At 40.5% G+C, this 12,676-nt stretch overlaps 1 protein-coding gene across 1 annotated transcript in view; it reads right to left on the reverse strand.

The window, feature by feature from the left end:
* Positions 1–12,676, reverse strand: part of MYH9 (myosin heavy chain 9) — a 70,304-nt gene that overhangs the window by 34,830 nt on the left and 22,798 nt on the right. Inside the window, exons 4-5 of the mRNA XM_063154426.1 lie at positions 4,454–4,481; positions 3,625–3,718 (exon numbers count right to left, since the gene is read on the reverse strand). Coding sequence (XP_063010496.1) covers positions 3,625–3,718; positions 4,454–4,481 — 122 coding nt within the window. The remainder of the gene's footprint in view (positions 1–3,624; positions 3,719–4,453; positions 4,482–12,676) is intronic.

The raw sequence follows: 12,676 nt of genomic DNA on the forward strand, positions 1-12,676 counted from the left end.
CCCCTTGTGTTCTGCCACACGTACTGAAGTTGGAATGCTCTTTGCTCACACCATTTCTCTTCCCCATCCTGCAGTGAAGCCCTAGGCCTCTGTTTCTAACTGCAATTTATTCCTATTCAAGTGAGAGGTGACAGCAACACAGCACTTAAACCCAACTAAATGGAACAAGGAGGGAAAAGAAATCAGGCCTTGACATCAAATCTATTTTAACTATTTGGCTAAAAATAAAACTGAGGCCATAGTAGCTACACAAAGACGGGAAGTTTATGCAAATCCACATATAATAGACCTTACTGTAACTTAGTACCTCAGGAAAAAGTGTCATTAGTTTCAAGTAGGTGTGGGTAAATTGTAGTTTAGAGGTGATTAGGTCTCCTGAAACACCAAGGTAGCAATATGCATAGAAAATGACAGCTTGGCCTCACAGCAATATGAAGCATTTTCCTTTCCTGGGGAAAGGAAAATGCTGAAGAGTTGGTCAAATCACTGAGCTCTCCTGATTTGCCTCAGCACCGTGACAAAGTGGGAAAATCCAAGTTCTCAGCACGCCACAGTAACAGCACATAGGACTAAGTGTCTGCAATTACCATACCCATTCCTCACTGCATGCTGTCTTTGTTTAAAAGGCAATTCCATTATGTTTAAAAATTTTTAATAAGTTTTTGGGTGGAGTTTGTTGGGGATTTTTTACTTTAAATTTTGATGGTCACCTTTCACTGATGGAAGATACTTCATTATTCTTATATAATAGGTAATTTTGCAAAGCAAAACCATTACAAGACAGAGCTGTCCAAGCTTTCTAAAAATCCTAAGGTACCCATCATTAAGATGCTGCCAATTTCCTGGCACTTGTAATTGCCATTCCTTGACCTGAAACAAATTTGTTTAACACTTGGCATGCATTTGAAGTATGTGCAATACTCCTCATGAAAACAGCAGCAGAAAAAGCCACTGGGTCCGTTAGCCTGTGGTTGGCAGTTCCTAACACTCTTCAGTATGCTTTCTACTGCTCTGAAATTACAAGACAAATTTAAAGCAACTAAAATCCTTGACATCTACCTTGCACTGAATTTTTCTTCATCTCATACATTTTTGAAATATTTTTTAAGCAAGACAGAAGTCTTTCCAGCTATTAATTCTTCAGAAAGTAAAGTATGGAGAAAGGCATCCAGAAATAATTTCTACCTTCAACAGTATACAATTGAAAAAAAAACTATGGGGGGTGGTGTTTGGGCTGTTTGGTTTGTTGGAGTTCGTTGTTTTGTTTTTTACACATTAGGGATTTGCTTTTATATTCTTCTCTGCAGTCATGTGAGAGATTATCAAATAACTAAATCCCAACACCAGTGACTGCATGGGGGAAGGAGAAGGATCATCCATAACCAAAGTTTCGTTACAAATATTTAAATATCAGCTACTATTGCCCACGGATTTCCGATTAGCTGCAAACACTCACATCTTGAAAAATCATTACATGATTTAATAAGACAGTAAAGAAGCTGAGATTAAACATGGAAAAACACTGACTTCAACTTCTATAAATAGAAGTTTTAATAAATGAAAAAAAAAAAAGTTTCTATAATTAGATTCAGTACACCCCTTGCAAAAGGAGCCTTAATGTGCATAGAAGTCACACCATGCAGCTAGAAGCTTATTTAGCTGAATATACTAATGCACTGGGAATGGCGGAATGCACCACTACCTCCAAAACAAGTGAGCTAAAGAATATGTTTTATAAAACTGATTTTGCCCTGGCATTTGGAAAAACACCAGTTTACATCCAAAAGTTCATAATAAAGAAAGTACCACTACTTTCTATAATATCCTTTGTTTAGTTCTGTGCCTAAAGACAAAAATCTTCCATGACCAGTATACCTGAGATCCTCAGAAAATTAAATGTATTCATCTTCATAAGTTCCTATATTCTGATTCCAAGTTTGCACCATAAAGAAGTGCTGCAGAGCACTCACTGCTGATTAACAAAGGCTTCAGCTCTAAATCTCCTCTGGTAAGGTCAGTTTAGTAACAAAACACGGGGAGCAGGACTTTTTGGAAAAAAAATCAAAACTTGGGGGAAAAAATTAAATATCAAGCTTCGACAAATCATCAACCAGTCCAACTTAGGACTGTTTTATTCTCCTGAGCAGATTGTCTGTCCTGCTTCAGCAGTTCAAATTTTACTCATGGACAAGCAGTGGAAGAATACTTAACTCAACCCCATGATTCTATTTTCCACACTTAAAAAAACTAAAAAGAAGAATGTTACTAAATACAGCTACTGACAGACCATGGAAAAAGCCTTCATATGTCTGAAATTTTGGCACACAGAACATTGGGTTTTTTTGGTAGAATTCCAGTAGTTAGTTACTACTATGTGCATGCACACACACAGTGTGCCAGCATGCAGAAATGCCTTCTTATTTATATACTCTACATGCATTAGACATGCCTACACATTAAGCTGCTACAGGAAAACTCTTATGTAGAGATGCAGTGGACATATCTAGCACTTGGCTTTCATTAATAAACATTTCCAACATGTTCAGATCCGGCTAACAAGCCCACAGTCCTAAAACTTCCTGGCTAAATACTTAACTACATCAATATTACTAGGAACATCACACACACTATATGCTTAAGAGGCTAGGAAAGCCTTGTCCAGTCCTATAGTCCTGATGGAATACTTCTAAGATGGTATGTGTCTGGGAAAATCCTGCAAGAAAAACTTTAAAGGCAAACTAGTATTGAGCACAGAACACAAGTATTCTTGATATCACTACAGTCTCCAACTGAACATCCTTACAAAAAGATTACTGTGCACCACACAAAAAAAATAAAAATTGTGAATTGTCTATGGATTTGTTTTAGCTGCAGAAAGTGATATTGGTGTGGAGTGAAAAGCCGCTCAAAAAAATCACACAATGGGACAGAAAATGCATTCCTGGTGCAGAACGTGCAGTAAACGTGCAGCTCACCTACGAGGATACAACTGAAGAATTCGGCAATAGTCCATCGGGGGAGAGGGAGGGGAAAAAAATATAAGTGAGACATCTTTAAAGTCCTCCCACCATCATCACCACCCTCCTCTCATGTGCTGCTAACACTTGGTTTCCCCCCTTTTAATGTTTTCCTACAATTTTTCAGTTTTCAGCTGATGTCCACTAGCCTATCATTGTATTCTCCAGTTCTGAGACAGTACATGTAATGGCCAGACCTAATCTATAATGGCACAGAAGAAAGGAGACAACTCCCCCACAAAAGGATCAGTTTTAAACCACCTATACTGGTTATAAGCAATACAACCATGTGAAAAGATCAGTACAGATGATGCATTTACAGCAGTTCTTACCCATGCATTTGCCAATGAATCCAAGGGGTTGTGGATGAGTTTATGCCCACTGTAGATCCACCGAATTCAAAGGAGTTATGGCTTTGAACAGTGTTCCCTGACTCGCAATTTTTGACAGACTTGTTGTTTCATAGTTCACTGACCTCCTCAATCCCCTGACAGATGTTACCATCTAAGCTTCTACTGAGCAATATGTCTTTTACCAACATCAGCCAATACATATTTAATGTCCAAACTCTGCAGAGCAATAAAACATCATTAAACCTAGGTCTTACCTGGTCTTTTTTGGACTTGTGCGAGGAAGCAACATGAGCCAGATACTGAATAACCTTCTTGGTGTTCTCTGTTTTACCAGCTCCTGATTCACCTCTGAAAAGAAAATCTACAAGTTATCAACAAACAAGATGTAAGGGGACATTATCATATTTCTAATCCCAAAAGGGCTACTGACATCCTTAACTGCATTCTGGCCATTACAGCACCTCCCTTAAAACCAAGGGAAAAAAAGCTGGGCTGCAGCTGGACTGCAACATGGAAGGCAATAAAGAACAGTGCTTTCTAGTCACTTGGATACAGAGACTGTCAAAGTGGCTGAGGAATAGCTTGGAGGCTGCTGTAGAGGTTGGGGTGAAAGGTAATGAAGTAAATCTTTCAAACGGAAGCCTCCTGACTGCAAGAAGAAACATACCAATTCCTTAAGCATGGCTGAGGGCAAATCAATTTTACTGTGTCTAGAAGACAAACTGCTGCATCAAGAGTATCTGTTACTCTATCAGCCTCATCAGTATGCATGCACTTAAACATAACAGCTGCATCAAATCTGAAGGATCACTCCAAGCCTTTTCCATTGACAAAGCTGTGTTTCTTCAGTAGTTTGAGCACAAGGGGCTGTTTCAAAGCCACCCTTCCTCCATTTATTACAAAAATTATTTTGCAGAAGGAATTATATATTGGAGGAACTGTAGTGGAACTTTCCTTGACTCTCCATTATTACCTAATTCTGTAATTCCACTTCCAGTACTTAAAATTAAGAGAGTCCTTCCTTTTTACAAAAATGTAAAAACACAAACTTTGACATGCAGACTGACAATTGGAATTACTCACGTGCAAAGGATGGACTGATCCTCTCGATCTAGAAGAAATTTTAAAAGAGTAGTCAGACTAGAACTCTAAAAGAAAATTTCTCTGACAGAATGAAATCAACACCAAAGACACCAGGAAATAGTAAACAGTGACAAATATCCTCAGAATCACAGCCAAGTAACCCCCTCTCTGGCAAGACATCCACCTCCTACCATATGCCAAAGTATAATGGCATCACAGCAATTTAGTTTTCTTCATCCAGAAAGAATATTATTTGCATTTCAATTTTTCTACAAACACTAAAGAAGTCTCCTACTGAATGTTTCTTTACCACACAGCTACAGTGTGATGTGTATCTACTTGTTCTTCAGCTCCTATTGCAGTGGGCCCATACTGACTTGCAAAAGTTATCAGCAGAGCAGTGAAAATGGAAGAGGTAGGGGGAAAGTGGGACAGCAACTGTTACAAATCCCAAAGTGCCAAATATTCACATCAAACAGATGCTTTCAGACCAAAACAAGCACTGAAGCTCAGTGACAAAATATTTGTTACTTATTTTGTACAGACTGGACCCAAAAACTGGAAGACTGAGCAGCAGCCTACATCCTATACAGCTGATTGTTTGTGGCATCATCCCCTATTGTATTAACACAGCAGTTGGTAACAACAGAAACCTTTTCTTTTCCATGTTGACATACCAGCAGACTTATTAATGCCTGTGTTCAATTCCCAGCTGTGGATATCTTTCCAGTTACAGAACTTAATTCACCCAGCCCATTCACTACTATCTTCTCCCACATCTTTAACCTCCTGCTAGCATTCACTTCGTTATGCACAGTCCTGACCAGTCCTCCCATCATGCCTTCATCCCACAGCTCCTGCACACACTCCGCCTATTCTGCCCTGTTTCACTTCCTACCCCTGCCCTCCACCCTGTGCCCACCTACCTCCACCCAGATTCCAACCCATTTCTTCATACCACCAGGAATGAGCTGGGAGCACTAGGAAGACTGGAGAGTGCCTGTGCCTACACCAGAACAGCCTCAAGCAGCTTGTAGCCATCACAGGGACAGTGAAACACAGAACAGGTGGGCACAGAAAGTCATTGACTGACAGCCCACAAGAGCCACTGGGGCACTCAGAACACAAACTGTGACACCAAACTCAAAATCCCCATTAAGCTGGGAGGCTTTTTGGTTTGCTATTAGGTGTTTGTTTATTTTTAAATCAAAACCAGAGGACTCACAGATTATTTAGTCTGAGAAGCTCAGTAACACTGCAGCAGTTAGATGTCATTCAGGCATTGCCACTTCCTTTTTCCACTCATTGCACTGGACTAACATCTACTCTCTAAAGAGAGAGAAAGCAAGCCCCAAACATCCATGAGAGTATGCAATTCACTGGATCTCTCTAATAATTTTTTTCATTATTAGTGACATCCGTTATGTTTGTGTGACTGTCTCCACATTTTAGCTACTGGTTCTTTTAATTCTTTTTCCCTGTAGCTTAGAGAAACCAAGAATGCTCAGTATTCTTCCCACCAGACAGTGCTTAGATGATATAATTAAGTCAGCATTCAAGTTGTTTTGTGCAAGATAAAGAGATTGAGCTGTAATTAGAGAAGGCTTTCCAGTCTGATAGATCTCAAGTACCTGAAACCTTTTCTATACCCTTAAATACTGCTGCTGCAAGCACATTTAGCATTCCAGTACTAGCATCCTGAATGCCACATGAATCAAGAAAAATCTCCCATACACACAGTTTAAAAAGAGAGGAGTATATCTAGCCTTTGCACATATTTTTGTGGAATAATGAAAGCTGACAAACCTAACAGGTTTGAGATTCCATCTTAAAATATTCTGAAGCCGATAATGGAAGCATTAAGCTCACATGCTAAGTATATGCAGCTCCTGCTCTTAAGCATCTTTACTGGAAACTGACTGTATGCAGATGAGTACAAAAAATGAGAGGAAAATAATCTGCTTTTTTTCCTGTTAAAACTTAGATTACCTGCCATTACCCTGCTAATACTGTTCTCAGAAAGAGCTGATCAACCCCAAGCCTGGAAGAAAGCAAGTAGAAGAAAATCACCACTCAAACAATTTTGGCCTGGCAAATTCTTAAGCCTTCAAAACTAGATAGTGCAGCTTTATTTAAATTGCATATTCATTTTTTCAAGTACTGAATTTATTCACTGCCTTTGAGATATACACCCCTTTTGCTGAAAGCCAGGCCAATAATAGATGTTAGCCAGCCCCAAAGGCCTCACACATTTAAGGTTCCCAGTGGGTCAAGGGCTCAGCAGGCACATGCCAGCCCTCTGCATGACTGGGCACTTTGAGGGTGGATCAGGGGAATAACTAATGACTCATTTATGGATTGCCTAAGGAAATGTATTCTTCAGTAGTACAACACCTGAGTACAATTCTGCACCACAAAGCAGCTATGTGAAAGGACAAGACTGTGCCTCTGAATAACACCTGACTTTCAAAAGCTTGAATAAAAACAAGCAGTTCACTTGTCCAGAAAAGGTTATGCTCACATTCAGGTACTACAGAGGCTCTTCTAAGAAGCATATTTGAGAGAAAGAAAAAAAAAATAAAAAGGCAATTCTAAATAAGGTGGTCTTTATTGCTAGTAACCAGCTCTGACCTTGGAATTATGAGCTGGGGCTTCTCAAACAGGCTGTGGAGCCCCAGGCACTTGAATAGCACCTGCCTTCCCATTTCCATCCTAGAGATGATCCAGCAAAAGAATACCCATAAGCAGACAGATAAACTGACTGTTCAACAGAAAAAGAGATTATCAACATCAGATAATAACACCAAGCAGTTCTTTGGCACTGAACACTCCTTGATCATGCCAAGTTTTCTCATACTTGATTGAGAAGTTCTTTCCAGCCTTGTTCCAGAAAGGCAATATAGCCACAGCACCCTGGATTGACCCTAAGGAGTCCCAAAGGCAAGTACAGGATTTTTCCCCACCCTAACACAGAGCATGGTGTTGAAAGGTGGTCAGGCAGGAAAAGTCACAGACAGTGTTTGAAATCCTCTTGGCATGAAGCTTTCCTCCCCCAACATACTTTCCTGGTGGCCCACTGCAGCTGCCTTAGTCACCTCTGCTTTAAGTCAGCAGGATCCTACCTGCGAGTGCAGGCAAGTCTCCGGGAGCACGGGAGCACGCAGACACTGCCATAAAAGGCAACATTCCTGTTTGCAATCCGGGGGAAATTCTTTCCCAGGACTGCAAAGCAGCAGTCATTGGGATAGCTGGAATTCTTCTAATTGTGTATAGACAGACAACTCAAATAATGTGTTGAGCAACAGGAAACTGGAGCCGACCAAAGGGGCAAAGAGCTAACGCACACAAAGCATAACTCTTAGATACTCTTCAAATTAAGAACAGTTTTGAGTGCCAATATTTGTTCTCCATATGACACTGACTTGTGCCATCATGAATCAGAATTCAGTTGTCCAGCCAAGAGGCCACCTCCCCCCTCCTTTTTTTTTTTTTTTTCCAAATGATCATTCAACATGGGCGTACTGCACTACTTCAGTCAGCACTTGCCTTTACTTCATTGTCAGTTGTGCAAGCAACCTACTCAGCAAAAGAGAATGTGCTGGGTACCATAAACTCAGTTGCTTATAATAACACAATCAAGAAATGTCTGATTAAAAGAAATCTGCACCTGGTTTTCAGTTCTAAACAGAGTCACTTATTAAAAACAATCCAGAATAACAACTCATTAGTTAATTATAGCAACAGTTCTGTATTTCAAACCAGCTGACAAGGAAAGCTTTTTATCTAGGCTCTTCTTCAGCTCTCATCACCATAGCATTCAAGTGATCACAAGACACAGCCGCCTCAAACATCCAGAAATTCAGGAAGTAAAATATCCTTCAAAATTAAACTATATAGCAGTATGGTATAATAAGATCAGTAGATTAATTTTACTATGTAAAAAACCCCATAATACGTAACTTATTCTTGACCAAGAATAAAAGACTGCATTTGAGACTGCTCGCTGGTTTAGCATACTCTAAAAACTTAATTAAACCAAAATTTGTTTTCACAAGAGAGACATCTTTTTACATAGAAAGTGCTCAACCAAATATACTATTGCAAAACAACGAGTGTGAATGAATGCTGAACTGCTGTGGTCAAATACATTGGCATAATTAATAATTTAATACAGCTCCAAAGTCTCAAATTTTGTTTTTAAATGTTTTGGCATGGGAGAAGAAAAACGTTAGAAGGCTAGAAGAGAATGTGCAATTTAAGCTCCTCATCTCAGTTACAGAACATCCTACCAGGCCTTTATCACCCACTTCCTCTGCATGAGTGACTCTCATTTCAAGCCTGTTCATCTCCATAAAAGGAGAAGTAATATAGCATTCACACAATGGTGACATCACCTCTGCAGCTAAGAGGAAGTGGAGCTGAAAGGCAAAGGCTTGGCTTGCAGTCCCCTGCCTATAGCTGACTCATTAAGGCTAAAAGCTTAACCATAGCTCATGGTACCACCCACTCTGAACCACAGCGTCTGGCAGGCCGGGGCAGCCCAGCCCCGCTCCCGTTACTGCTCCCAGCCCAGCGCCCGCAGCCCGGCCCGGCCTGGCCGGCCAAGCTACACAGCTGGCCTAAAGCAGGAATTGCTCTTAAACGCATCTAAGTGCTTCAAACACGCAGTGCTTCCAGCTCTTTACTGCCTCCTCAAAATGCTCTTCCAACATCAACATAATTTCACATCCCATGTCCTTTCCTCAGGGCTCTTAAGGCAGGAGGAGCCCCAGGGACTGACACACTGTGCTCCGCAGTGGGAACAACCCCACTGGCGTCAGACCCAATCAAGCAGGTTCACCGTGGTGCCTTAACCTGCATGCTGGCTTGAACGGGATCAGAAACACTCCAGGGGAACACCAGAACAGAGCCCCAGAACCTGTTTTTGCACTGTCATTTAAAGAACCTATTATAGGGAAGTCTCAAAATGCTAACAGCTATCATCAAGTACAAAAAGAAAGAGAAAAGAGAAATCAAATGAAGGAGAAACATAGCATATCCAAGACAGCTCTCAACAATACAGCTTCAAGACGTTTGAAAAAAAAAAAGAGAAAAGAAATCACTTGAGTTTGCAGGAATACTGCAGTGCCAAGATTCAGCTCTGCATTAGCTGAAGTTTGAAAATAGTCACAAGGAGAAAAGTAAATTTCATTTTTCAAAATGAAATATATCCTACGGGCTCAAATGGAAATATTTATTCCCCTAAGACATTTTTGGACTAGAGCCCACATCTCCCCTTCTCTAGAGCTCTTGAACTGAACCCGGAGATAGCAGAAAACAAGTTGTAAGCTGTAATTTTAGGTTATGCAAATGTTTATGAAGTTCTGACAGAAAAGAAAAACTAGTATACAGCCTGCAAAAAGCTCAGGCAGCTCATGGTACTAGAACAGTGAACTGGAGGGAGACTGACAGCAGGGGCTGAACCATTACATAAGTGACTGCCAGAGAAATCCTGCTCTGGTCCACAGGAATGAAGAAAAATGGGTGTGGTAACTACTAAAAAACAAGTGGGCAACCGGACTCTTTTTTAGCTCCCTGTTCTCATGAAAACCACATCTCAAGACACAGATTTTTAGAGCTGGATTTAGAAATTTCAAGTAATTCAAAGCATGTAAACATTTCTTAAGGAAATTTAAAACAATGTACATACTTTCTTGCCATTTGCACCAAAACAAATATCCTCCATAACTAGCATCCAAATTTCATGTTGCCCTTTGCATGAGAAATTTGGACAAATCTGGAAAACACACTTCTGAAACCACAAGTTTTATTCTTTTGGGTTTTAGTGGAAATAGAACTTGACCTTTACATGCAACTTGAAAGGGACATGTGTGCCTCTACATAACCTGAGCAGGTCTCAAGTGAGAAGCACTGACAGAATATTATATAGAAAAGAAAGATGCATTTTGGGGTAGGAGCATTATATAGTGCAGCATAGCAGCCCAATGCTAAGAAGCAAGCTGAGAAATTACTTGGAAGCAAGAAAGTTAGAGCAGAAGTGTTCTGCTAGCTAGGAAACTTAGAGAACTATGCAAACATTTAAGAATTACAAACAAAACACTTGAAGGTCTACATTCTACAGGAGCAGATCTAGAGGACTGTCTTTTGTGAAAATCACACATGGTCTCAAGGCGAGTGTGAGGATCTACAAAGCAAGTGATTTGTCTTACAACACCTAACAGTGCGGTTCCTCACTTAATGTAACAAGGTGTCACTAAAGTACCTTGATCACCAAGGTACTGTGCTTCAAATTTTTTTCTTTGAAACACCAAACCCAGAGACTACCTAACTCCCAAGTGAACACCAGCATAGTTCTGGAGGTACAGGTCCCTTTGCAGACTAATCCATCAAGGTCAAGGAGGGTTTAATCATTGCTCAGTGATTTCCAGAGTTTTGTTAGGTGAAACATTAGGAGCTCTCCAATAACGTGGAGAAAATCAGCTAAGAAAAGAGACTGAATATATTCATTAGCTATGTGCTGTCTATTCCCTCTCCTACCTATCATCTTAGTTGAACAGGTCTAACCTTTGTAGACCAGAATCACCATACTGACCTCACCTATTACAGAAGCTTCAGATACTTTTCAGGGCATTGAAACAGATACCATGTTCCAGATACCAATGAAATTTACATCTTCTATCACTATCTGACACAGAAAATTCTCTATGAGTGTTCCAAATAGACAAACAGGTGCTGTTTAACAGCTTTAAAATATGCTTTTCTAAATTGAGGCCCTGGAGACTGTGAATTGAGGTAAAGAATGTATCTCTTCAGTATACATCAGCTGCATTAGAATAATGATTTGTTTGCTCAAGACACCACCCCACTTGCAGGCACTGTGCTTCAATCATTAGCACCAGAAGAAGAATTCCTCTGAATGCAGATCTGTTCCCAGGTTACCCAGGGAACAGAAACATTAAGACAAATTGTTGTTTTCTCTAAAAGCAAAAATGTTACATTTTTGAGAGTTCTGTTCTTGAAGCACAGGAAGTTTCTCCAGGTAACATGTATTCATCTCATTTCTGAGAGTCACAGTCTTGGGTCTGAGGAAAAAAAAGGAAAAAAACCCAATAACAACAAACAACCCACTCTGAACATGCCCTTCACCATTTTATTTCTTCAAGAAAGTACTTCTGGGGAAAATTAACAAAAAGCAATATAATCTCTTGGAATATCTAAGTGCCCTGACACTTCTGCCAATGAAGTAACCAGAAGATACAAAAAGACCAAGCTCACCCACAGTACATCAGCACAGATGCCTGAAAAGGGTTAAAGCAGTTTGTGGATTAGCAGAGGTTGGAACAAAACTCTCATCTTCCTCTCCCTTCCTGATGAACCATCTCTTTGAAAGCCCTGCTTATTCAAGTGCCATAAATTGACCGAAAATCAACAACAACAACAAAAAAAATCTGAGTCCAAATCAATTAACAGGCAAAGCTTTTCCACACTGTCAGTTTAAGAGATAACTATACCCTGTGCTGACAGAAGTCAGAGTCAAGTCAGCTTGCTATCCTTCTCCAGGCCATGAAGGATTCCCAGTCTTCAGGGCTCTGAAAGTAACCTAGGGAAGGCAGCCTAATCCTAAATGCCTCTGGCTCATGTGGAGCACCCGACCCTTTCATCTTCTATTCTCTGTACAGATTCCTGCCATACCACTGGCTGCTGCACCAAACCTCCCCCACGCTGAGCAAAACCCAGAAAGTGGAATAGGAATGTTGCTTTCCATTCCCCTCGAGGCTAGCCAGGGCCAGAGACAGTGCAACAACCTACTACTCACCCTCACTCCCAGTAGCAGACATTGGAATGCTACTGCTACCCTTTGAAACAAGGAAATAAGGCAATAAATAACCCTAAAACAATCTCTACAGGTCTTGTAGCACACACAGGTAACTGTGAAACCACACAAAAAAATCTTTCCAAACCTAGTTAAACAGATCAAGGCAGGTAAGTTCAAAAGCTAACTGGGAATGATATTCATATCAACAAGCGTTACAAAAAGTCTGCAACAAGGTTTCTAAAACTAGGCAAAGAAGAGCTGGGGTAAGCCTCTAGACTGTCAGTACTGCTGAGAACACAGCATAGCTAGAATTGTTCTGGGAAAGGTAAACACTCCAGCAGACCTCATAGCAACTTTCCCATGCTTGGAAAACTGGCAGGGCTGCCATTCTTCAGCTCTGTACAACA

The sequence above is a fragment of the Melospiza melodia genome, chromosome 4, assembly GCF_035770615.1.
Source record: "Melospiza melodia melodia isolate bMelMel2 chromosome 4, bMelMel2.pri, whole genome shotgun sequence".
NCBI classification, from domain to species: Eukaryota; Metazoa; Chordata; class Aves; order Passeriformes; family Passerellidae; genus Melospiza; species Melospiza melodia.